Raw genomic sequence first — 27,365 nt, 5'->3', positions numbered from 1 at the left:
AAAACATTGGAGCACTTACTGTCTCTTCTGTAGGGGTTATTCCCACGTTATCTGTTATGCAATTGGCATGCGCTAATCGGGACACGATAGCTGGATAATGCTTCTATACCCAGCCCCTCCCCAAAAATACATATAAAAAATAGTGTGTGATTAGTGCATGCTAAGAAGCAAACTAGCATAAAACACTAGAACACGTTTTGCAGTAGGCCTTTTTTCATGTTAAGCTTGCGTTAGCGCGTAATATGATTTAGTAAAATGTCTCCTTATTTTCTTACTGTTTTAGCTGAGTCAGCCAAGTGTTGGGGGGAGGGAGCCAGGATCACTCCTTATCAAGCTTAGCCTGAACCAATGGCTCCCCCCCCAAAAAATGGCCACGCGGCAAGTGCTCTACTTTCCACACAGCCATTTTCTGCAGGAAAGACAGACTTCCCTTTTAGCCGCTGCGGTAAATGGGGGCCTCGGCGAGCATAAAAAACATGTGCCGATGCCAGTGTAGGTCCTCTGTTGCTGCAGCTTGGTAAAAGGGGGCTACATTAGAAGGAACCAGCCCACGCAGCAGTGGCGTAGCCACAGGTGGGCCTGGGTGGGCCAGGGCCCACCCACTTTGGACTCAGGCCCATCCAAAATTGTGACACTTGCTCTTGCTGGAGGGTATTCCCAAACCTTGTCAGCTGAAGATTTTCTGTCCTTGGTCAGCCAGCGCTCTTTCAAATGTCAGCCAGCATCACTTGCCTTGAGCTGACACTAAGACCGGCCCTTCTGCACATGCTCAGTTTTCACACATGCAAAAGCACTGAGCATGCATGGCCTGCCGACAGCAGCATCAATTTGAGGCAAGTGCTGCTGGCCAGGGGCGTATCTGCGTGGGGCCACAGGGGCCTGTAACGTCAACGTGCTGCGACTTCAGACTCCATCCAACTGGAACTAAAGATGCATGCAGCTTTCACAGCGCGCTGCACGATGAGGATGAAAAAGTTAAAGATTGCGGCTGGGCTGGCGGGGGGTTGGGGTCCCCCACCAGCTGAAGCAATATTTTAAAAAGCCGGAGGAAGCGGACCTCGGGGTAGGTGACGGCGGTAGGTGGGGGAGGGAGGGAGTGTTAACGGCAGTAGGGGGGGGTTGACGGCGGTGGGGGGGGTTGACGGCAGTAGGGGGGGCTGACAGCGGTAGGGGGGGCTATAATGTGCCCCCTCAATCTAGCCCCTGCCCCCCCCTACCGCCGAACCTCAGATACGCCCCTACTGCTGGCTGCTCGAGTAGTAGGAGGAAATCTTCAGCTGGCAGAGTTTAGGGACCCCACCAGTTCAAGTATTTAATATTTGGGGTTTGTGAGCAGGGAGGGGTGGAGAGAAGAGCAAACTGGAGGGGTACCAGGAGAGGGGGGGGGGGAATTCCATGCCCACCCACCTTGGGCTCAGGCCCACCCAAAATTGGCTATCTGGCTACGCCTCTGCCACGCAGTATCTTAAAAACCGAGCACAAAACATAATTCAAGTTAGTGTAAATATACCGAAAAAGAGAGAGCACCTCTCAGCTTTTACCCCCGAAGATCAGCTTAGTCATAGTATTCTGTACCACCTGATGAAGTGTCACTTCTTTCTTAGTCAATCCTAAATAGGGTAAAAAGAGTCATGAACCTGATGTACTGCCTTGGTACTGTTGCAATAATCAAAATGCAGCAAGATGACAGCCTGGACAAAATTAGCCTTGGAAAAACATGGTTTCATCTGGTGCAAAATCATCAATAGAAATCAAACAAAATAAAACATGGAAAAGAAAATAAGATGATACCTTTTTTATTGGGCATAACTTAATACATTTCTTGATTAGCTTTCGAAGGTTGCCCTTCTTCCTCAGATCGGAAAGAAGCAAATGTGCTAGCTGACAGTGTATATAAGTGAAAACATTCAAGCATTACTATGACAGTAAAATAGATACCATTGGAGATTCTACATGGAATGTTGCTACTATTGGAGATTCTACATGGAATGTTGCTATTCCACTAGCAACATTCCATGTAGAAGCCTGCGCGGCCACGTTGGTGATCTGCAAGGGCCGACTTCTACATGGAATGTTGCTAGTGGAATAGCAACATTCCATGTAGAATCTATAGAAATCAAACCAAATAAAACATGGAAAAGAAAATAAGATGATACCTTTTTTATTGGACATAACTTAATACATTTCTTGATTAGCTTTCGAAGGTTGCCCTTCTTCCTCAGATCGGAAATAAGCAAATGTGCTAGCTGACAGTGTATATAAGTGAAAACATTCAAGCATTACTATGACAGTCTGACAGGGTGGGAGGATGGGGGTGGGTAGGAGGTATGCATGGGGACATCAAAGCATATCATTGATATTCTAACAGGGTGGGTGTGGATAGGTGAGGGGAGGGTGATCAACAGAGACATACAGCTTTATGGTTTATAATGGGCTAGGAACCCCAGATCCTTGTTAAGTCCTTTCTGTTGGGTGTTAAAATATTCAATCATTCTGACTTCAAAGGTCTTACGTTCCTGTGTTGTTTGTGTCTATCCAATGCCTCCGAAAAAGAGTGATGGAAAAATCCATAAAAACGAAGTGAGGCTGTCAAAAAGGACAGCCGCGATATAGGAGAACTCCCGCATTAGCCTTGTCTTATGCGACCCGTGTCGGGTCATTTATCAATAAAATAATCCTGTTGTCTCAGTCTTGAAGGCCCAGTATTGCTTTTTTTGTTTGTGTACTTTCTATGTATGCTAATCACACCCTCTGTTTGGCTTGTTCATCTGGTGTAATTAATAGGGATGCCCACAAATCTTTTTAATGATTACTTCCATTTGGCCTTCTTAGTTAAGGCCTGGTCAAAAACTATACCTTGGATTATTTTTTTTTAAGTATTAACCAAGAGATGATGTATCTCTGATACTAGTGATCAATCAAATGGAATACTTTGTTCTGATCACCAAATCCAAAGATGATTTGTTTTGGCTGGAAATTTCAACCTATGACGGCATGCTAGGGGTTGGAAGTACCGCCAGGCTGCTGCGGTAGCTCAGCGGTACTTCCTGTTTAGCGAGCGGTAAGCCTATGTTGGGCTTACTGCCGCTTAGTAAAAGGGGCATATAGACTGTTATAGTTTTTACCATTGGCTGTGAGATTAGACAAGTGGATGCTAGGAATTTGTGGTTTCATTCAGGGCCACCGAGAGGGGGGAGGCAGGAGGGGCAAAATTCCCTGGGCCTGGGCCACCACGGAGGGCCCAGCGCCGTAGTCTCTCGCCCTCTCCTGCTCTCAGGCCGCTGGCGCTGCAGTCCCGTCTCCACCTGCCTACCCTCAGCTCCCTTCTGTCTGTCGTCCGACTCTCTGTATTTTAAAAAAAAAAATCTCTAAAACAGCAGCGCAGCGCCTTCTTTGCGAAAGTGGCAGATCGCCTCAGGCAGGCCTTTCCTCACTGTGTCCCGCCCTCCTCTGATGTAACTTCCTATGTCCCATAGCAGAAAGACTGAGGTTCAAAGCTGCTTGTTTAGTTTTTCAAATCCTACAGGGCTTCACCTCTGAACTGCTGACTAAGACCGCTTTGCTATGTCTGGTCCAGTCTAACAGACTGAAGCAACAACAACAACAACTGATGCTAACGTCACTGTTCCAAAAGACAATTAGAAATCGGAAGATTTTCAGTTCTCTATTCCCCGTTCTTGGAGTTGAAATATGGAACTCTCTACCTATTCCCATCAGAACAGAAAACAGCTACCTCAACTTCAGGAAGAGGCTAAAAACCCATAACAATCCATCATGGCTTCTACCTCCTTGTATCATCCATTATCCTTTCCTTAGGGGCTCTTTTACTAAGGCATATCCAAAAATGGCCTGCGCTGGTCCATTTCCTGAGCGCACCTGGAAAAAAAGAGATTTCTTTTTATTGTGCCGGAAAATGGACGTGCAGCAAAATGAAAACCAGCGTGCGCCCATTTTTGGCCTGAGACCTTAATGCCACCCATTGACTTAAGCAGTAAGGTCTCGCGCACTAACCGGATGGTAAGTTTCCAGCATGCACCAACTGCCCATTACTGCAGGGTAAGCGCCCCACGGTAGAAAATAGAAAGTATTTTCTACCGCATGTTTTGGGCGCGTGCCAAAAATAGAATTATTGCCCGGGGCATGGTCTTTAATGTTTCTCATACTTCACACTAACACTATCTGCTTCCGTCTCACCTAGAATGTAAACCGCACTGAATCCTGGGAAGGGGATATTAGCAGTATACAAGGATTGATTTGAATTGAAATGAATTAATGTAATCAAGCTCGTGTAAATGAGTTCATTTTGAATTCCTCCCCAATGCTCAGAAGTGGAGTGGAGGACTGGCCTAGTGGTTAGGGTGGTGGACTTTGGTCCTGGGGAACTGAGGAACTGAGTTCGATTCCCACTTCAGGCACAGGCGGCTCCTTGTGACTCTGGGCAAGTCACTTAACCCTCCATTGCCCCACATAAGCCGCACTGAGCCTGCCATGAGTGGGAAAGCGCAGGGTACAAATGTAGCAAAAATAAAATAGATACTATTGGAGATTCTACATGGAATGTTGCTATTCCACTTACAACATTCCATGTAGAAGGCTGCGCAGGCTTCTGTTTCTGTGAGTCTGACGTCCTGCACGTACGTGCAGGACGTCAGACTCACAGAAGCAGAAGCCTGCGCGGCCACATTGGTGATCTGCAAGGGCCGACTTCTACATGGAATGTTGCTAGTGGAATCTCAAATAGTAGCAACAGTGGAGGACTTTGGTCCTGGGGAACTGAGTTCGATTCCCACTTCAGGCACAGGCAGCTTCTTGTGACTCTGGGCAACTCACTTAACCCTCCATTGCCCCATGTAAGCCGCATTGAGCCTGCCATGAGTGGGAAAGCGTGGGGTACAAATGTAATAAAAAAAAATAAATAAAAGAGCACCCCAAACAAAACTGCTGTAAAAAATAACGCCAGGTCAGATCAGTCTTTAAGGTGTTGGATTTCTCATGATTGGTTCTTCAAAATCTCTTGGTTTTGATTGCTTTTGGAAGCAGAAGGAAGCCTGTTCAAACCCTTGCGTTGGTCGTGAGAGACGAATATGCGCGGCTTCCCTACCATATAAGGGGAGAATAATTTGGCCGCAGAAAACAAACGCCAGTGTGTGCATCACGTTGGGGTTTTGCCAGGCGCATGCGCTCAGGAACCAAGCTTACCAGGGAACTCCTCTGCGCATGCACCAAGCACAATCCTCCCGCTGAACTCCCTAATGCTCAACGCTATTTGTGCGCCCATATTTGCATCTCATTAGCATTGAACGTTAAGGAGGAGTTCTGTGCTATTCTGGTGGTATTTTAGGGCGCTGTTCAGAACAGCGCTGGAGTTAGAGTATCTGCCTATCAAAATTCTTATCAACTATGAAAATTCCCAAAGGAGAGACAAAAGATAGAAATACAAAAATCAAAAACTGGGCAGGGTGCCACCATTTTGGAGGCGGCACTGGAAGGAGGAAGGAGTGCTAATCCCTTATCCATCAATACAAAGTGCAGGGGAGATGATAGGGCTGCTAGACCACCAGGATGGGTGTGGGGTGTGGGGGTATGTTGCCTACTGGGCCACCAAGGAGTTATTTTTTTGTGTTGGGGGGGGCTGACCAGGGTGGGGGGGGGGGCTTGGGGGAGCACTAGGCCACCAAGGCAGTCCAGGGGTCCATTGGACCCCCAGGACTGACTGTGGCAGCCTGGGCTGACAGTGACAGCCTGAGCTGCCTGGCTTGAATGGGGGGGGGGGGGGGGGGGGGCAAAGCTTAACCCTAATGCCAGCTCCTATCCTGCCTGTACGATCAGAGTGCTGTTCTTTAATAATACAGTCAGAATACCGCAGAACTCATTTAAATCTAATTTGAATGAACCCTGTGTTATTCCATGGTTTGGTCATTTATGTGATGGAAAATGCGGGAGCTAATGGCATCTCGTGACCATATTTACCTTTGATCATCGGGGCCTGAAGTATTTAGATGATGATCACTCAGAGGTTTCTGCTCTCTCCATAGTACCAGCAACTCTGAGTCGCATAATCCCAGAAACCCTTGTCCCCAAATCTGAGGGAATTGTGAGATGTTAATTGTATACAGTGATTGTCAAAGTCTTTGTCTGAATGTTAAACCACCTGAATCTCAAAGGTCAACAACCCACGCCTGACTAATCCTCATATTATCTGGATGAGTTTCCTAGGCCGATTTATAGCTAAGGCTAATGGTTTAGAGAAATAGCTTTTCATTCCCTGTTAACAGCCCGTTTTGTACATCTACATGTGTGTTTTACAAAGGCTCAAATTCAATGGTGACCTGCCTTTTAGGTAAGTGCTTTTATTTGAAATGAAACAGCATCTATGGGGAGATATCGTCAGTGCTTACAACCTTGGTAAAAATTGGATGGAAATATACAATATTATCAGCAATATGCTCATTGCTGACCTCATTGATTTTAATAGACAAAAATAAGTGATAATGAAACATAAAATCATAATGACACAAATTTTATAAGCTCTATTTGTGTTTTGGACATCGGAAAACTGGCATTTAGACATTGCATGGACATCAAAATCCCAATTTTATAAAGCTGGATACCGACGCCTAAAATTGCGGTACATCCTTACGGCAAGGGGGGCATGTTTTGGGTAGGACTAGGGAGGGGCCAAAACATGGATGTCCAGCTCTGATTTCAGAAGGGGAAGGGCTTTCTATGCTGAAGATGGATGCTGTTATTTAGACTTGGTATTTGGCATGTCCAGATTAAAAAAAGTGCTTTGCTTGAACAGCTGTCCAGTGGAGGGATTAAGGCATGTGACCTCCTCAATCTTCCAGTGACAGTCTCACAGGAAAAGGGTAGGGGTGGGTTAGGTGAGAAACAGGGAGAGCTCGGTAGGTGTGACATAGGGAGAGATGGGTGGGTGATAAAAGAGTGGCAAAGCAGTATAAGTTTATGGTTTATAATGTAATAGAAAACTCATGGGCTGACGCTTAGAGCTCCAGAGCTGTAGGGAACAACGCAGAAAAGAACTTCCCAATGATCAACAGTAATAGCATGCAAATTATATGCGCTGTTAGCATTGAGCATTGGGAAGTTATTTTATTTATTTATTTGTTACATTTGTATCCCACATGTTCAATGTGGCTTACATAGTGCCGGAGATGCGAATGCAGACTCCAGTGTAGACAAATACAGAGTGATGTAGAGATAAGATAAGGTTCGTGTGGTATTGCCATGTGAGATAAGGTAAAGTTCATGTGGTATAGCCACATAGGGGCGTCATACATGGAAGAGCTGTGTTGTGTCCATACCGTATTTTGGTTTTGTTGTGTTGCAGTGGTCAGGCATTTATGTTGGGTTGGTAGGGTATGCCTTTTTGAACAAATATGTTTTTAGTATTCTCCAGAAGTGTAGGTGGTCGTACGTGGTTTTCACGGCTTTTGGGAGTGCGTTCCACAATTGTGCGCTTATGTAGGACGCGTAAGTTGATTTGTATTTGAGTCCTTTGCAGCTTGGGTAGGGCAGGTTTAGGTATGTTCGTGATGATTCAAATGTGTTTCTAGTTGGTAGGTCGATCAAGTCTGTCATGTATCCCGGGGCTTCACCGTAGATGATTTTGTGAACCATTGTGCAGATTTTGAAAGTAATACGTTCTTTGATTGGGAGCCAATGTAGTTTTTCTCGGAGGGGTTTTGCGCTATCAAATCGGGTTTTTCCGAAGATAAGTCTGGCTGCCGTGTTCTGAGCATTCTGAAGTTTCTTTAATGTTTGTTCTTTACATCCCACATAGTTAAGGGGAGGAACGTGCCTGGCGCATATCCAGTCAAACTGGGGAGCAGGGACCCCACACTATATGTTTCAGGTTGAACAAGGACTTTGAACTGGACAACACAAGAGACAGGGTTTATGAAAGGGTTTCGTTCTGTACTTGTGCTCCTCATCCCCACCATGACCCTGTATCGATCACCTCAGTCTAAGTGCTCACCACTGACGCCTGTCTGAGCAGCTCCTCCACCACCTGCCCTAATAATGAGCCTATTCTCAGGATGCATAAAGAGAGAAAGGGACCCGGTACAGTTCAGGGTGCTTGCGACAGTCCATCTCTCCCCCTCTGCTATTCACAGAATCACGAGGCCAGTACTGGGTTGTTTAATCTCTCTCCGGACACCCTACCACTAGGTCCATGCTGGCATTAGGTTTTCAGTGGTAAGGGAAGGGTTCGGTTTGCGCGCTATTTCTGAGCGTTGGGAGGGAATAGCTAAGGATCGCATTTACGTAGGATTGACTACATTTTAATGCTTCTTGTGGCCGTCTTTGGCGTGTACGTTGTCCGTAGCGTTAATGCCTCCGAACATTCTGCACACCCTAACGCAGGCGCTATTCCGGCGCTAATCACATCTAGTGCTGGCGTTAGGTTCTGAGCACCAGGCCACCAGATCCTTGTTAAGTCCTATCTGATGGGTGTCAAAATATTTCATCATTTTGACTTCAAAGGTCTTACATTCCTGGATTTTCTTTAAATTTCCTTTTAACACGTTCAACATAAAATCATTGATGCAGTGCTCTGGTTTTGTAAAGTGCTGTCCCACAGAGGTAACATCCTGTTTGGCATTGTGGTGTTTAATATGATGACTGCATAAATTGATTCTTATCTTTAGTGGAGGAGTAGCCTAATGGTTAATGCAGTGGGCTTTGATCCCGGAAAGTGGGTTTGAGTCCCACTGCAGCTCCTTGTGACCTTGGGCAAGTCACTTAACCCTCCATTGCCCCAGGTAACATAGTAACATAGTAGATGACGGCAGAAAAAGACCTGCACGGTCCATCCAGTCTGCCCAACAAGATAAACTCATATGTGCTACTTTTTGTGTATACCGTACCTTGATTTGAACCTGTCCTTTTCAGGGCACAGACCGTATAAGTCTGCCCAGCACTATCCCCACCTCCCAACCACCAGCCCCACCTCCTACCACCGGTTCTGGCACAGACCGTATAAGTCTGCCCAGCACTATCCCCGCCTCCCAACCACCAGCCCCTCCTCCCACCACCGGCTCTGGCACAGACCGTATAAGTCTGCCCAGCACTATCCCCGCCTCCCAACCACCAGCCCCTCCTCCCACCACCGGCTCTGGCACAGACCGTATAAGTCTGCCCAGCACTATCCCTGCCTCCCAACCACAAGCCCCACCTCCCACCACCGGTTCTGGCACAGACCGTATAAGTCTGCCCAGCACTATCCCTGCCTCCCAACTACCAGTCCCGCCTCCCGCCACCGGCTCTGCCACCTAATCTCGGCTAAGCTCCTTAGGATCCATTCCTTCTGAACAGGATTCCTTTATGTTTATCCCACGCATGTTTGAATTCCGTTACCGTTTTCATCTCCACCACCTCCCGCGGGAGGGCATTCCAAGCATCCACCACTCTCTCCGTGAAAAAGTACTTCCTGACATTTTTCCTGAGTCTGCCCCCTTCAATCTCATTTCATGTCCTCTCGTTCTACCGCCTTCGCATCTCCGGAAAAGGTTCGTTTGCAGATTAATACCTTTCAAATATTTGAACGTCTGTATCATATCACCCCTGTTTCTCCTTTCCTCCAGAGTATACATGTTTAGTTCAGCAAGTCTCTCCTCATACGTCTTGTAACGCAAATCCCATACCATTCTCGTAGCTTTTCTTTGCACCGCTTCAATTCTTTTTACATCCTTAACAAGATACGGCTTCCAGAACTGAACACAATACTCCAGGTGGGGCCTTAAATTGTGAGCCCCCTGGGGTCAGAGAAAGTACCTGTATATAATGTGTACAGTGCTGCATACTTCTAGTAGCGCTATAGAAATGATTAGTAGTAGTAACATAGTAAATGAGGGCAGATAAAGATCTGTACGGTCCATCCAGTAGTAGCATCTGGCTTCTCTCTACTATATGGCACCCTTCTTCACACATTTTGCTTTGAGTGATATATACCACATTTGAAGATCAGCATGTGTAGGATCCCCTTATGTTTTTTCCATGTGAGTGACTGTGGGATCCTGTGAAATGTGTTGGCACAGTTTGGTATATTGCAGGGACATGTGCCAGTCTCTTCTTTTTGAGCTTCTATTGGGAGCTTGCTTTTCATTCATTTTTGTTTCAGATTAGGTGGTTGTCGGAAGTCCAGTACTGGTGGAGCTGGAAATATCTCTTTTAGAATTCACCCTGAATAGTGGCTGTAGATCTTGTATGATTCTTGTCATATTTTCCAGCTCTGGATTTTATGTCACTACAAGGGGGACTCTCTCTCTCTCTCTCTCTCTCTCTCTCTCATTTTCTCTCTCTCTCTTTCTCTCGTTTTCTCTCTCTCTCGTTTTCTCTCTTTCTCTCGTTTTCTCTCTCTCTCTCGTTTTCTCTCTCTCTCGTTTTCTCTTCTTCGTACCGCAATTGTTTTTCCCTGGGTGTTTTAAGGGAAGAGGCAATATTCTTTGAGATTATTTTGGGGTTGTAGCCTTTTTGTTTGAAGGATTCCATCAGGATTTGTAAGTTATTTATCTCTGTCTCTTGGGTCAGAACAGATACTACGGTATTGTGTGGCTTGGCTGTGTATAATGGATTTTTAAAAAATATATATGTGAAGGGTGGAAGGGGAGTTATGGAGGTAGCTGCATCTGTCAGTTAGGGGGTCTTTTACTAAAGCTTAGCTCGAGTTATCTACAGCAGGGCCCTTAGGAATAAAATGGGCCCTGCTGCAGTTAAGACCCCGTTAATTTCCTGTTTATGGATGTTTGTTATAGCCACTGTTGATAGAAACTGTGGTGTCTAGAAAATTGACTATTTTTCTGAGTAGTCAATTTTGAATTTGACTGTAGGATGGAATGTATTGAAAGAACTGTAAAATTGTTTGAGTCTCTCTTCCCTCAATCAAAATCATAAAAATGTCATCAATATACATTTTAGGGGTATTTTAGGGGTTTACTACTACTTATAATTTCTAAAGCGCTACTAGACGTACGCAGAACTGTACACTTGAACATGAAGAGACAGTCCCTGCTCAACAGAGCTTACAATCTAATTAGGACAAACAGGACAAACAAGAGATAAGGGAATATTAAGGTGAGGATGATAAAATAAGGGTTCTGAACAAGTGAATAAGGGTTAGGAGTTAAAAGCAGCATCAAAAAGGTGGGCTTTTAGCTTAGATTTGAAGACGGCCAGAGATGGAGCTTGACGTACCGGTTTAGGGGTCCTTTTACAAAGGTACGCTGAAAAATGGCTTGTGGTTGTGCAGGCATGGGTTTTGGGCGTGCGCCAATCCATTTTTTAGCACACCTGTTAAAAAAAAAAGGCCTTTATTTTTTGCCAAAAATGGATGTGTGGCAAAATCAAAATTGCCGCGCATCCATTTTGGGACTGAGACCTTACCACCAGCCATTGACCTAGCGGTAAAGAATCCAGGCGGTAATGACCTACGTGCATCAAATGCCACTTGGTGCGCGTCCGTTACGCATGCCCGAAAATAAAAAATATCTTTCGGACATACGTATTGGACACGAGCCAAAAATGAAATTACCACAAGAGCCATGCAGTAATCGGGTGGTAACTCCATTTTGGCTCGCATTGGGCACGCGTAAACAATTACGCGGCTTAGTAAAAGGGCCCCTAAGTCTGATAAATATTCAAAAAGGCCTCAATTCCAGTTCTGCAATGAAGAAGTTTGCATAAAATACTACCAATATACTGATGACATTTTATTCCCTGCAGAAAAGATATATCAATAACCTGTAAATTAGTCTGTTAAGCCCAGTGGCGTACCTAGGGTAGTTGACACCCGGGGCCGGTCATTTTTTAACACCCCCCCTCCCCCAAATCCAGTACTAGGCATGCCGAGAATACAAAACACTCAGGACCTATAGAGCAATTCTAGCATACCATAAGCAGTAATTTCTATGAGTCACACAAGGAAAAGGAAAGCATCTTAAACACTACAGTGAGCACTAGAACATCAATTCACCTATTGTAAAACGAAACCAGACAGAATAGTACAGATCGTAGATCCTGCACAGTCAATGCCAACTGAAAGCCATGTCTTTTTCACAAACACAGATACACCCTAATCCAGTATAGAATAAGTAATCATAAACTTTCTATTTAGACAAAAATTAAACTGAACCCCCAATGCCAGACTCTGCATAAAATGCAATGCCACAGAAACAGAAACTGTCCCCTAGTACCGGTACTGTGCAAAATATAAAGACAGCAGATGTAAATTTGAAAAAAAAACCCTAACAAGTACCAATCACCACTTTACAAATTAACAAATAGAAATAAAACAAATATAGAAAGTAAAATAATGCCATTTTATTGGACTAATACATTTAGCTTTCAGAGGCCAAAACCTCCGTCCTCGGGTCAGTACAGTATAGTGCTGTTACAGTATCCTATCCTGACCTGAGGAAGGGGGTTTTGTTCTCCGAAAGTTAGTCAAAATGTATTAAAATTAGTCCAATAAAAAGATTACCTTATTTACATGTTCTATTATAAACATTTAACACATCTACAATACTTTATCCTAAAGCAAAAAAAAAAAAAAAATATATTTTATTTACAGTTTGTTGTCTCTGGTTTCTGCTTTCCTCATCTTCTTTTCACCGTCTTCCTTCCATCCAGCATCTGTCTTCACTCTCTCTCTCTCTCTGCCATCCAGTGTCTGCCCTCTCTGCCGTCCCTTCCATCCACTGCTGCCCTTTCTCTCTGCCCCTTCAATCCACCATTTGCCCTCCCTCTCCCATCCATCCAGGGTCTGCCCTCCCTCTCGCTCCCCCTTCCATCTAGGATCTGTCCCCTCTCTCTCTCTCTGCCCCTTTTTTCAGCCCCCAGTTCCAGCCCCCTTCTCCCCTCTGAACACCCCCACCCCAGTCCCCTTCTCCCCTCCCCTTCTCCTGTCTGAGACCCCCACCCCAGTCCCCTTCTCTCCTCTGAACACCCTCACCCCAGTCCCCTTCTCCCCTCCCCTTCCCTTCTCCCCTCTGAGATCCCCACCCCAGTCCCCTTCTCCCCTCCCCTTTTCCCTCTGAACACCCCCACCCCAGTCCCCTTCTCCCCTCTGAACACCCCCCACCCCAGTCCCCTTCTCCCCTCCCCTTCTCCTGTCTGAGACCCCCACCACAGTCCCCTTCTCCCCTCCCCTGTCTGAGACCCCCACCCCAGTCCCCTTCTCTCCTCTGAACACCCCCACCCCAGTCCCCTTCTCCCCTCCCCTTCCCTTCTCCCCTCTGAGATTCTCACCCCAGTCCCCTTCTCCCCTCCCCTGTCTGAGACCCTCACCCCTGTCCCCTTCTCCCCTCTGAACACCCCCACCCGAGTCCCTTTCGCCCCTCTCCTTCCCCACCTCAGTCCCGTTAAAACCGGCGAAGCAGCGTCGCAGGCAGCGCCTCGTGCCCTGCTTGTAAAAAAAAAAAATCAAATCTCCTTCCTTCTCCTCGTCTTGACGTCTTGACGTCGACTCGGCCCGAGTCGGCGTCAAGACGTCAAGACGAGGAGGAGAAGGAAGGAGATTTGATTTTTTTTTTACAAGCAGGGCGCGAGGCGCTGCCTGCAACGCTGCTTCGCCGGTTTTTTTAATGTGCGGCGCCATGGGAACGGCCACGGGAGGCGGCGGGAGCGGAGCACCCCCCACCCACTGGCACCCGGGGCGGACCGCCCCCACCGCCCCCCCCCTTGGTACGCCACTGGTTAAGCCATTTCTGGCCTGTTTCATCAACTATGAATAGTGGTGTGGTAGTCGTGTTAGTCCACTTTTAAAGGTAATCAATAGAAATCAAACAAAATAAAACATGGAAAAGAAAATAAGATGATACCTTTTTTTATTGGACATAACTTAATACATTTCTTGATTAGCTTTCGAAGGTTGCCCTTCTTCGTCAGATCGGAAAGAAACAAATGTGGTAGATGACAGTATATATAAGTAAAACATTCAAGCATTTCATTGACAGTCTAACAGGGTGGGGATGGGTAGGAGGTATGCACGGGAACATCAAAGCATTTCAGAGATAGTCTAACAGGATGGGGGTGGATAGGTGAGAGGAGGTTGATAAACAGAGCAATACAACTTTATGGTTTATAATGGGCTAGAAAACCCAGATCTTTGTTAAGTCCTGTCTGTTGGGTGTCAAAATATTCAATCATTCTGATTTTAAAGGTCTTACGTTCCTGTATTGTTTTAAAGTTACCTTTCAGGATTCTTACTGTGAAATCACTGGTACAGTGATCTGGTTTTGTAAAGTGCTGGCCCACAGGGCAATGTGAATCCAAGAGATTTAAGGGATAAATTTGAGTTCCTTTTAAGATTCTTTCAATCTCTTCATAATTCAATGGATACAGGAAGTCCATGGATAAATCAGAGAGCTGTCAATATAAGGCTTGGATGATAAAAGTGGGAAGTTATCAATGTTGGCTACTGTTTGCCCAAGTTATTAGTAACTAGGTCTCATTGCATAAAATGGGACCTGGGCTAAAACAGAATGAGTTACGGTAAAATATCACATCTGATAACTTCCCCCCTTAATGACTCTAGCTAAAAACACTTAAGGGTCCTTTTACTAAGGTGCGCCGAAAAATGGGCTGCGCTAGTGTAGGTGCGTGTTTTGGGCTCATGCAGATCCATTTTTTTCAGCGCGCCTGTAAAAAGTACATAAGTATTGTCTTAACTGGGAAAGACCAAAGGTCCATCAAGCCCAGCATCCTGTTTCCAACAGTGGCCAATCCAGGTCACAAATACCCAGCAAGATCCCCAAAATGTACAAAACATTTTATACTGCTTATCCCAGAAATAGTGGATTTTCCCCAAGTCCATTTAATAACGGTCTATGGACTTTTCCTTTACGAAGCCGTCCAAACCTTCTTTAAACTCTGCTAAGCTAACCGTCTTTACCACATTCTCTGGCAACGAATTCCAGAGTTTAATTACACGTTGAGTGAAGAAACATTTTCTCTGATTCGTTTTAAATTTACTACATTGTAGCTTCATCGCATGCCCCCTAGTCCTAGTATTTTTGGAAAGCGTGAACAGACGCTTCACATCTAACCGTTCAACTCCACTCATTATTTTATAGACCTCTATAGGTCTTTTAGAAATTTTTGCCGAAAATGGATGTACGGCAAAATAAAAATTGACAGGCGCCCATTTTGGGTCTGAGACCTTACCGCCAGCCATCGACTTAGCGGAAAGGTCTCGCGCGTTAACTGTGTGGTAATCGTCTACACGCATAGAATGACGATTACTGCCCGGTTTCTGCCGCACGCCAGAAAACAAAAAACGTTTTCCTGCACACGTAGTGGACGCACATCAAAAACAAAATTACCGCAAGGGCCACTTGGTAGTTGGGCAGTAATTCCAAATTGACACACATTAGATGTGCATAGGCGCCTACGCAGCTTAGTAAAAGGATCCCCTTAGCAAACTGCTCGCAATGAAAGATTAATAAATCATTATTTGGACTGGAATAACACATAATGAATGTAATAGTATCAGTTGCTTAACTATTTAAAATAACACTTTCACAGACTTGAGAGGAAAAACTCATGGAATAATGACCCATCTTAGCAGTTACAGTAGCTGTACTATATGCTGACAAATGAATTTTACAATTTAGGAGGGAAGTTATCAACATGGGCTATCTTCAGGGGATTATTTTGCCACTAATGTGATATTTTGGCACAGGTTCCATTTTGTGCAATGATACCTAGGCCCCTGTTTGGCGGTGCGGTACTTCCAACACGGCCCATTCACTTTGAATGGGCTGTGTCGGAATTGCCGTGTGGCAGCCGCTAGCACGGCTTTGTGAACAGGGTCCCTAATTACTAACAACCTGGGTTAAAAGTACAATAACCCAGTGGTTCCCAAACCAGTCCTGGAGAAACCCCAGCCAGTCAGGTTTTCAGGATATCCACAATAAATAGTCATGAGAAAGATCTCCATGTACTGCCTCCACCTCATGTAAATCTATCTCATGAATATTAATTGTGGATATCCTGAAAACCTGACTGGCTGGGGTTTCTCCAGGACCTGGTTTGGGAACCACTGCAATAACCCATTTTAAGGGTAGCCATGTCGATAACTCTCCCCCTTAATCTACATTATTCCAGTGGGGATTTACACCAACATCTTTCAAGTACTTTGAGGCAGATTTAGAAAACATGGTCTGACACATTTTAAGAGCAGCAATTGAATCACAACTTTAGAAATGTCTCTACTCCATTGGTCTACAACAGTGTTTCCTAAGTCCAGTCCTGGAGTACCCCTTGCCAGTCAGGTTTTCAAGACATCCACAACAGTGGCGTACCAAGGGGGTGGGGGCGGTCCGCCCCGGGTGCACGCCGCTGGGGGGGGGGGGGTGCCGTGTGCCTGTCGGCTCTTCGTTTTCATGCTCCCTTTGCCCCGGAACAGGTTACTTCCTGTTCCGGGGCAGAGGGAGCATGAAAACGAAGAGCCGGCAGGCGCGCAACACCCCCCCCCCCCGCGGTGTGCACCTGGGGGGGGTTCTTTCGCCGGGGGATCGGGGGTTCTTTCGCCGGGGGGGGGGGGGGGCGCTGCACCCGGGGGGCAGGGTGCATTGGCGATCCGCCTCAGATGTCAGCCCCCCTAGGAACGCCACTGATCCACAATGAATATACATGAACTTGATTTGCATACACTGCCTCCATTATGTACAAATCTCTTTCACACATTCATTGTGGATATCCTGAAAACCTGACTGGCAGGGGGTATTCAAGAACCGGACTTGGGAAACACTGCTGTAACAACATATCCACGGAGGGTTCTGAAACTCACAGTGCAGCATCCACAGCCCTGAAGGAATTTCCTGGGGTCAAATTTTGTTTACAACGAACCTTCAAATAAGTATTATATTTCTTAGTGGGACGAGAGCCTGAATATTTAAAACTGACTGACTAATGATTGGAATCAAGACATAGGAGCAAGTTTCACTCTGTCTCTTTTAAAATGTCCTTAATTCTCCTCTGGAAAAAATACTAATGCCTACATCTGACTTGCCTTGTCAGTAGTGCCAGTGACAAAAATAACAAGTTCTAAGGTCGGCATAACTTAAAAAAAAAAAAAAACCAAAAACAAATGAAAACAAAACAGGCCCACAGCCTCGTCTAGATGGAAATTCTAGTGATATACTCCTGACATCTGATCTGTATGAAAGCTTTATAAGGCAAAAGAAAGAGGAGGGTAATGACCATTATTCCATGACAGATATTCAAGATGAGGCACAGGGGCTGTAGTAAGCAATCCCTTTGCAGGGGATCGAATGTGTTAGAAAAAGAGGTTGTGTTATGAAGCTCCAAGGAATAGCACTGGAAAATATTTCTTCACAGACAGGGTGGTGGATGCATGGAATGACTTTTGAGGGGAAAGCAGCGGCATAAACAGAAATGGGATTCAATGGTAGCGAGGATATGAATTTGCAAGCCAGGTTTTCTCTTGACTCAGTTTTCAGTGTGAAAAACGCAAGCTTACACCTCCTTTCCTGTCTTGACTGTCTTTCCTCTCAAGCTATTCTTGATCCACTTCAATCTGGCTTTCACCCCTTCATTCCACTGAAACAGCACTTGCTAAAGTCTCCAATGACCTGTTTTAGGCCAGATCCAAAGGTCTGTATTCTATCCTCATCCTTCTCGATCTATCTGCTGCTTTTGACACTGTTGATCACAGCCTACTCCTTGATATGCTGTCCTCACTTGGATTTCAGGGCTCTGTTCTTGCCTGGTTTTCTTCTTATCTCTCCCAGCGTACCTTTAGTGTATACTCTAGTGGATCCTCCTCTACTTCTATCCCACTGTCAGTTGGTGTACCTCAGGGATCTGTCCCGGGACCTCTTCTTTTCTCCATCTATACTTCTTACCTTGGTACCCTGATCTCATCCCATGGTTTTCAGTATCATCTTTACGCTGATGACTCCCAGATCTACCTCTCCACACCAGAAATCTCAGCCGAAATCCAGGCCAAAGTATCAGCCTGCCTGTCTGACGTTGCTGCCTGGATGTCTCACCGCCATCTGAAACTAAACATGACCAAGACTGAGCTTCTTATCTTTCCCCCTAAACCAACCTCTCCTCTTCCCCCATTCTCTATTTCTGTGGATAACACACTCATTCTCCCTGTTTCATCAGCTCGTAACCTTGGGGTTATCTTCAACTCCTCCCTCTCCTTCTCTAAACATATTTAGCAGACTGCTAAAACCTGTCGTTTCTTTCTCTACAACATCAGCAAAATTCACCCTTTCCTTTCTGAGCACACTACCAGAACCCTCATCCACACTCTTATCACCTCTCGCTTAGACTATTGCAACTTACTTCTCACAGGTCTCCCACTTAGCCATCTCTCTCCTCTTCAATCTGCTCAAAATTCTGCTGCATGACTAATATTCCGCCAGGGTCGTTACGTTCATATTAGCCCTCTCCTCAAGTCATTTCACTGGCTTCCTATCCGTTCCCGCATACAGTTCAAACTCCTCTTATTGACCTATAAGTGCATTCACTCTGCAGCTCCTCAGTACCTCTCCACTCTCATCTCTCCCTACATTCCTCCCCAGGAACTCCGTTCACTGGGTAAATCCCTCTTATCTGCACCCTTCTCCTCCACTGCTAACTCCAGACTCCGTTCCTTTTATCTTGCTGCACCATATGCCTGGAATAAACTTCCTGAGCTGGTCCGTCAAGCCCCATCTCTGACCATCTTCAAATCTAGGCTAAAAGCCCACCTTTTTGATGCTGCTTTTAACTCCTAACCCCTACTCACTTGTTCAGTACCCTTATTGTATCACCCCCACCTTAGTAATTCCCTTATCTCTTATTTGTTCTGTTTGTCTGTCCTAATTAGATTGTAAGCTCTGTCGAGCAGGGACTGTCTCTTCATGTTCAAGTGTACAGCGCTGCGTACATCTAGTAGTAATGGTCTTTGATATTTATTTATTTATTAGGATTTATTTACCACCTTTTTGAAGGATTTCACTCAAGGTGGTGTACAGTAAGAATAGATCAAACATGGGCAATTACAAAAGTGAAAATATTCAATAAAAAGTATGGCATAGTATACTATTTGGCTGGCAGCTTAAAATGGGGCTGCTGTGCACATTTTGAGCTGCCAGCAGACATCACTAATTGCTATGTAAGCAGCGATCATTAATTGGGCATTCTTTCCCCTGAAGAAGCCCCACCGGCGAAACGGGTCTATTGGGCGGGGTAGCCCATCCTTTACGCTGCTTCAAGCTAAGTGTTTTCGCATTTTGATGTCTTGAAAGTTTTGATTTTCACGGTGGATGTAGCATTCTTTTTATAAAAATTCTCTTAAAAAATATTTGTCCTTTATAAGGGAGGAGGTTGGATTGTGACCGATGATTCTCTATAAGTAATTTCTGCAATATGGCTGATTATCACCTGTCTGAGGTCTTTCCCCCCTTCCATTTTTTTGATATCCTACATCTGGTTATAATAGATTCACTTATTGATTATTGTTACATTTGTACCCCACATAAATACAAAGTGATGTTATTATCAAAGAGGTTCATGTGTTACAGACACATTAGGAGAATCGTAGAGAAGAAGAGTTATACAGTGTTCATTACGGGCTTTGGTTTCGTTGTGTTGCTGGTTTCAGGCACTTAAGTTGGGTCAGTAGGGTATGCCTTTTCAAACAGGATGGTCTTTAGTGATTTCCGGAAGCTAAGGTGGTTGTACGTTGTTTTTATGGCTTTCGGTAGTGCATTCCATAGTTGCGTGCTTATATAGGAGAAGCTGGATCCGTAAATTGATTTGTACTTGAGTCCCTTGCAGCTAGGGTAGTGAAGATTTAAGTATGTTCATGATGGTCTGATTGTGTTTCTGGTTGCCAGGTCTATAAGGTTGGTCATATATCAAGGGGCTTCGCCATAGATAATTTTGTGGATCAGGGTACGTTCTTTAATTGGGAGCCAGTGCAGTTTTTCTCGGAGGGGTTTGGCACTTTCGAATTGCAGTTTTCCAAATATAAGCCTGGCTGCTGTGTTTTGAGCAGTCTGTAGTTTCTTTATGAGTTACTCTTTGCATCCCGCATAAACTCCATTGCAGTAGTCTGCATGGCTTATAGTCAAAAAGCTAAGTACTATTCTTGAATTTAAGAGATATCATATTACTCTCTTATGAATGCAAACTATAAAGAATGACAAGGACATTTTTGAGAATATAAATAACTAGTAAAAAAAGGCCCGTTTCTGACACAAATGAAACGGGCGCTAGCAAGGTTTTCCTCAGAGTGTGTATGTTTGAGAGAGTGTATGTGAGAGTGACTGTGTGTGAGAAAGAGTGAATGTGTGTGTGTGTGATAGAGAGAGAGTGAGTCTGGGTGCGAGTGTGTGCAAGTGCGTATGTGAGAAACAGTGTGAGAGAGAGAGTGTGTGTTTCACACAGATACAGTGTGTGCGAGAGAGAGAGAGTGTGTGTGAGGCACAGACTCTCTGTGAGACTGAGTGTTTGAGACCAAGAGAGTGTGTGAGTGACTGTGTGACACATAGAATGTGATACAGTGTGAGACATAGTGTGTGAGAGAGAGAGTGAGTGTGTGTGTGACAGAGATGCCCCCCCCTCTCTCTGCTGTCAGGCCCCCCTCCCTCCCTCTCTCTGGTGTCTGAGCGTTACTGTGCAGGACGCTGAGCTCTGGCTGTGCTTCAAGGAACTGACCAATCCTATTTAATAGAATGCACCTCCAACATTCTGAAGCCGAGAAACCTCGTGTGGTTGGTCACTTCTGCTTGTGACGAACCCGGAAGTACGTGATGTCAATTCAGGAGATGGATACAGAGAGCAGGAATGCCTCAGCCATGCAGTCAGCTTCAGAATGTTGGAGGTGCGTTTTATTATATAGGATATTAAAAAATATATATTTTCTTAGGATTAATAGTAAAAAGTTTAAAACTGGATCAATGAAGATTGCATTACCGCCCCTATCTATATGCTTGGCTCATTGAATCATTCAGCCAAAGAGGAGGTGGGTACGCTTGTCTGATAGATCCTATCATGACCCTACTGACCTTTAGAATAGAAGGTTGAGGAATTGTTGAGAAGTAGAGCATAATTGTGACTGAAATACAGGTTGGCTCGCTTCACTATTTAATTTTCTACAGCATCTAGTTTTTGGCTAAAGATAGATGGTGTCATGAAATGCCTAGCCACTCACCTGAGGTTACTCCATGGCCACTTAGAGGGTCTACATCCAGCACAGCTCAGGTCACTTGTACCTGCCGCTGTGCTCTACACTAGCACCCTCCTCCCACTGACTGGGTCACAACCGCCTCTGGGTGAGTCTCCCGCTCTGAAACTATCCACAGGGATTTCTAGGTTACTGGGGCCACACTCCCAGTGGTCCCACAGTTCCCAGAAAGCACTCATAGACCCAACACACAAACCACCAGGATTCTTTATCAGTCCAGATAAACTAAATTGTTTATTGTCTTAATAATTAAACAGTGTAACATAAAAATTGCAATCAGCAAACAATGGATCAATTATAACAATAACTAAATGTTTTACTTTCTAAAAAGTACCTGGGAAGATCAGGACATATAATTCACTGTGCCTCAACAAAGAGATGTCTCTTTTCTCCCTGGCTAAGACTGGAGCAAAAGTCAATATTCTCCAAATGAAAATGAGCTCCTGGGCCAATTAGAGCCCAGAACAAGAATATGCCAAAAATATTTTGCTTCTGGCTTCCTGTTTGTGATAAATTAAAGAGAAAGCATTCACTTTTTTTTTTCTGTAACAGCTTACAACAAAGAAACACCATCTGCCGGCCAAATAGGAGGAATACACTTCAAGACATAATTCATGCAGGAAAATAGCCAATACATTTTACAGATGGGTACTACAGTACTCAAAATATTTTCACCTTGCTGTTTGTGCAGCTGCAGATCTGTAGGAGGAAGTATGCATGGACAGTTGTAAATTTCATTAAACACATATCATTTTCTCCTCAGGATAAAGAGGGCTAAGTACAATCATTTGTGATACTATGCTTTGCCTGAGGCAATTTTCAAACTCAGGGATCTGGGTGCCTAACTTCATGTTGACTTTGAAAATTATCTTGCCTTGGCAGGCTTCTCTAATTGAACTCTGTTTACAGTATTACATGTATTTCATGAAATCACTTATGAATTTTGTCTCTGTTTATTGACTAGACTTATGAGTGTCTTAAGGTATCTGTGTTTGTACAATGCAAGGCATGTCTGGCAGTACTACTGTTTCTCCGAAAATAAGACACTGTCTTGTATTAATTTTTGCCCCCCAAAATGCGCTAGGTCTTATTTTCAGGGGCTGTCTTATTTTTCAGGGAAACATCGGGGTTGGCCCGTCCGCCCTCTGTCGCTCCCGGAACTAACCTTAAACGCCTCCTTTCACCTTCGCAGCAAGCAGCAGCAGGGCAGGCCACTCCTTCCTTCCGTGTCCCGCCCTTGCCTGACGTAACGTCCGCGAGGGCGGGGCACGGAAGGAAGGAGAAGTCTGCCCTGCTGCTGCTTGCTGCGAAGGTGAAAGGAGGCGTTCAAGGTTAATTCCGGGAGCGACGGAGGGTGGGTGGAGGGGGGGCCCGGCGACCTCGGGTGGGGGGGGGGGGCGGCCCGGGGGCGCCCTTGTCCGGCTTTCAGCGGCCCTGCTTTCAAACAAAAATTTGCTAGGTCTTACTTTCGGGGGAGGCCTTATATCTACCAATTCAGGAAAACCTCTACTAGGTCTTATTTTCGGGGGATGTCTTACTTTCGGGGAAACAGGGTATAGAAATGCGAAGTAGAGAGAGATAGATGTAGCAATTTGTGATAACGGAACAAAAAAACAATGACGAATGAGAAGATCATAGATATTGGACTGTTGGTGAGAGATAAAGCTGAGTCATCTGTGCAGGGTCCCAATGGTTCTCACAAGATCTGTGGTACTTAAGGTGGTCTTTGGCCTCTCCAGCTAGTTGGGTTTTCAGTTCAGTATATTTTGAACGAACGTGGCATGAGATATTTGCATGCAGTACCTCCATCGTGTGCAAATCTATTTCATGAATATTCATTTGGGTTCCCAGTTCATCAGCATTTCCTGTTCCTGTTTGTCAAAGCTGGCCTTGGCCTTTCTTCCAGACACAGCTTCCCAGAAAACCGCTTAGAAATAAGTTTGTAATACTATCCTATTTCATGGCAACATGGCCTGCAGATTTTCAACAGCAGGTAGCTTGATTTACTAAGGTTCAACCCAGGGGCGTAGCCAAACCTCACGGTGGGAGGGGGCTAGAGCCCGAGGTTGGGGGCACATTTTGAGTGCTGCCCCACTGCCCACCCCCCACCGCCACGCCTCCTTGCCGCTTCCCCCCACAAAACAAATACCTTTGTTGGCGGGGGTCCCTATCCCCCGCCAGCCAAAGCCTTCTTCAGTGCCGGTCTCCGGCGCAGCCGCGTTCGCTGCCCTGCTGTTCTTTCTTCTTGCTCCTTCTGTTCTGTGCACGCTGACGCTCCTTCTCAGTTTCACGTAAAGGAGCGTCAGTGTGCACAGGAGGAGCAAGAAGAGCAGGGCAGCGAACGTGGCTGCACCGAAGACCCACGCTGAAGAAGGCTTTGACTGGTGGGGATTGGGGACCCCTGCCAGCCAAACCAGGGGCCTGGATGAAATTTGCGGGGGCCCAGACCCCCGTGGGCCCCCCTGTAGCTACGCCCCTGGTTCAACCTCATCCCATTTTGTATGGGGGGTGGGGGGAAATTCACTAAGATTTAGTGTGTGCTGAATGATAATATGCCCATAAGAATATAATGAGTGTCTTGTCATTTAGCACATCTTAGTAAAAGGACCCCTAAATCAGGCCTTTAAGGACATAGCAGTTATTACTTGAATAATGTGTTCCATTCGTTGTTCTTGACTAATTGTATGTTTCTTTTTTTTTTTCTTTCACCTTCTTGTAGACTCACTCTCTGCCCAGTCCTAGGCCTCATCTGAAGTTTTGTTCATCTAGATAGAAGCGCTATATTCAATTCCTGTAGCCTGACCGTCGCATCACTTCCGGCACCAGACCAGCATGGCCATTTCTTCACGTCTTGCACTGTGGGAGCAAAAGGAAAGCCTTACTTCACCTTTTACATGTTTTCAGCTTGCCCCCCCCCCCCCCCCCCCACCTCCACCCCCAAAAGCTTTAGTGATAATCAGTCTTTACACAATCAGCATGCGCTATGAATGTCTGCACATGAAATGAACCTTGCTGGAGCACTAAGTTCCCTTTGACCAAACTATGGCAAAAGGGGGCCGGTGCTGGCGTCGACCAGTGTTTTACACGTGTGCCGAGGCCCCCTTTTACCGCAGCTGGTAAAAGGGAAGTCTCTCATTCCTATAGGAAATGGCTGTGCAGCAAGAAAAGCATTTGCCGCGTGGCCATTTCGGGGGATGGGGGAGACCTTACCGCCACCCATTGAAGTGGCCATTAGGGCTCCTGCGTTAACCCGCCAGAAATGATAGTGCGCCAGGGGTGGGAAGTACCGCTGGACTGCTGCGGTAGCCCGGTGATACTTCCTGTATAGCGAGCGTTAAGCCCGCGTTGGGCTTACCTCCGCTTAGTAAAAGGAGTCCTAAATCTGAACCATTGAGATCATACCAATGACACACTGGCTTACAAGTGATGTTTATGCAAATAATTCTGCCCTCCACCCCATATTGTGAGACACTAATCCATTAACAATCTGTTGTAGCAAACTTATTTTCAGTTAGCCTGCATGCGTTTACTAGTGGTGCATGAATCAATGAAAGTGTTTAAAATATATGTATATCTTTTTTAATGTTTACCCCTTGTATCCTCTGTGGTTTCTGCTGACCCCAACATTAAGGAAGTACCTGCTGGACCTAAAGCTGATTGAGGTGTCTTGATTGACTAATAGGCCATCATTACAAATGCTGCCTTATTTCCTCCCTCCCCAGGCTTGAGAGTGCTACTTTAATGCACTCAGCCCCAACCTTAGCAGTGTTTGCTGGCCCAAACTAGAAAATTTGTAAAAACTAAAATAAAAAAAAAATGCCCAACACCTTAATAGTATAATATCAAAACATATCACCACCTAGACGTCAATACAGAGAGAAAGGAAGTAACAGCATAGAAAGAATGGCCCATTCTTTAGGTCAGAGGTAGGCAATTCCAGTCCTCGAGAGCCGCAGGTCAGGTTTTCAGGATATCCACAATGAATATGCAGGAGATAGATTTGCATACCAAGGAGGCAGTGCTTGCAAAACCTGATGGAGGAGTGGCCTAGTGGTTAGAGTGGTGGACTTTGGTCCTGGGGAACTGGGTTCGATTCCCACTGCAGGCACAGGCAGCTCCTTGTGACTCTGGGCAAGTCACTTAACCCTCCATTGCCCCAGGTACAAATAAGTACCTAAGCCGCACTGAGCCTGCCATGAGTGGGAAAGCGCGGGGTACAAATAAAAAAACAAAACAAAGAGGTGGGAAAATGTGGGATACAAATGCAATAAATAAATAAATAAATTATCCATGCTGAATGGTTTGTTAATCAATTAAGTTGTGTGTGCAATTTGGCCACGTGGCCACATTAGCACACACAATGTAGAATTTGGGGATAAAGTTGTGTTCAGTATTACAGAATTCAGGGGATCTTGCACCTAATTTACGCGAAAGGATTTACACCAGGTTTCAGTGGGGTGCCCAACTCGGAACGCCGTTTATAGAATAGCATTCAATGCACATTTTTTTCAGTATCCAAATGTGGGCGCCATTTACGTAATCCAATCCCAAGTGCTTCCGCGTTAACTCTGTTAGCTAGGTAATGCGGACTAAGTATAACGCGCTGGCTCAGTAGTTCCCAAACTTTCTCAGGTCATGTCGCCCCTAGGCTAGCTGGTTAATGCTTCCATGCGCCCCCCCCCCCCCCTGAGAAAAATTCTGACAAATGCAATAATGTGCAGTTTAATGTGGGGTAACAGCCTACAGGCAAACTATCACACAACTCCTTAACGCATTTGTGTGGAAACCAATGATCGGCACCCTGACATAATAGACCAAAAAAAAAAACCAACAAAAAACCCCAACAAAACAGACTAAAACCAAATCAGACCATGACAAAAAAAAAAAACCCTCCCCAAAAAACCCCACAACAAAACAACCCAAGACAAAATAGACTCTTAATCAAGCTGGATTATGTTTTCAAGCAGATTTATGATTCTCACTAGATACCAAGTGTGGATAGTGAAGTCAAGCCTTAGGCAGGTGCCAGGACTTTCAAGTGACAAGCCCTGGACTTTATCAGCAATTTATGGCTCCTCCACTTCTTTGTACCCTTCAAATTCGTACCATTCAAAAATAAATCTATTTCATCAGGCCCTTTTGTCAGGAGTCTATTTTGTCAGGGACTTTTATGCCGGGAACTTTTTTTGTCCGGTTTCTTTTGGCCGGGTGCCCCAATGATCACCTGCTAACCATGCATTAACCCCCAGATTCTATATATGGTGCCCAGATTTGCATACCCAAATTTATGCACATGATACATGTGCAAATTAATTGGATAATGAGCTCTGAACTATCAATAATTGCTAACAACCAATTCTTGATATTAATTGGCACCCATTAAAATTAGCGTGTGCCTCTAGCTGCAGGGCAGGGCTGCCGAGAGACTAGGCTGGGCCCAGGGCAAGGCCGGCCCTGCCGCTGCCACCCCCACGTCGCTCCTCCCGCCACTGCAGTCTCACCTGCCTCCCTCCACGGCTCTGGGCCCCCTGCACTCAGGGCGGCAGTCGCAGATCACCTCTCTTCTGGCCTTCCCTCCCTGTGTCCCGCCCAGGGGCGTAGCCAGACACCCAATTTTGGGTGGGCCTGGGCCCAAGATGGGTGGGCAGAAGAACCTCGCCCCGTCCCACACGTGATTTGGTCTCTCCTTCTCTCGCCTGCATGCCATATGGTCTCTCAAATATCCCCCCTCTCCCGTATACCTTTTAAATAGCAGATTTTCACCAGCAGCGAGCAGCAACTAATACACACTGCTCATGTTAGCCCCACACCCTTCCCTCTGATGCAGCTTCCTGTTTCTGCCTAGGCAGAAATACATCAGAGGGAAGGCTGTGGGGCCGGTGCGAGCAGTATGTATGTCACTGCTCACTGCGGGCAAAGATCTGCTACTTACAAGGTATGCAGGAGGGACACTTGTTGGGAGTTTTCCGCTGGTGGGGCTTGGGGATCCTTGCCAGCCACATCATAGGTATGCTGCTACTGGGTGGGCCTGAACACAAAGTTGGTGGGCCTGGGCCCACCCAAGCCCACCCTTGGCTACGCCACGACTCCCGCCCTCGTCTGATGTAACTTCCGGTTTCCGCGAGGGCGGGAC

General features: G+C 45.7%; 1 protein-coding gene across 3 annotated transcripts in view; it reads left to right on the top strand.

The window, feature by feature from the left end:
• Window positions 1-27,365, top strand: part of MYO18B (myosin XVIIIB) — a 549,955-nt gene that overhangs the window by 24,409 nt on the left and 498,181 nt on the right. For all 3 annotated transcript variants that reach the window (XM_030218025.1, XM_030218027.1, XM_030218024.1), the window contains exon 2: window positions 23,952-24,103. In XM_030218025.1, coding sequence (XP_030073885.1) covers window positions 24,065-24,103 — 39 coding nt within the window. In that variant the 5' untranslated portion in view covers window positions 23,952-24,064. The remainder of the gene's footprint in view (window positions 1-23,951; window positions 24,104-27,365) is intronic.

The sequence above is a fragment of the Microcaecilia unicolor genome, chromosome 11 (assembly GCF_901765095.1).
Source record: "Microcaecilia unicolor chromosome 11, aMicUni1.1, whole genome shotgun sequence".
NCBI classification, from domain to species: Eukaryota; Metazoa; Chordata; class Amphibia; order Gymnophiona; family Siphonopidae; genus Microcaecilia; species Microcaecilia unicolor.
This window is presented reverse-complemented; position numbering and strand designations above follow the sequence as displayed.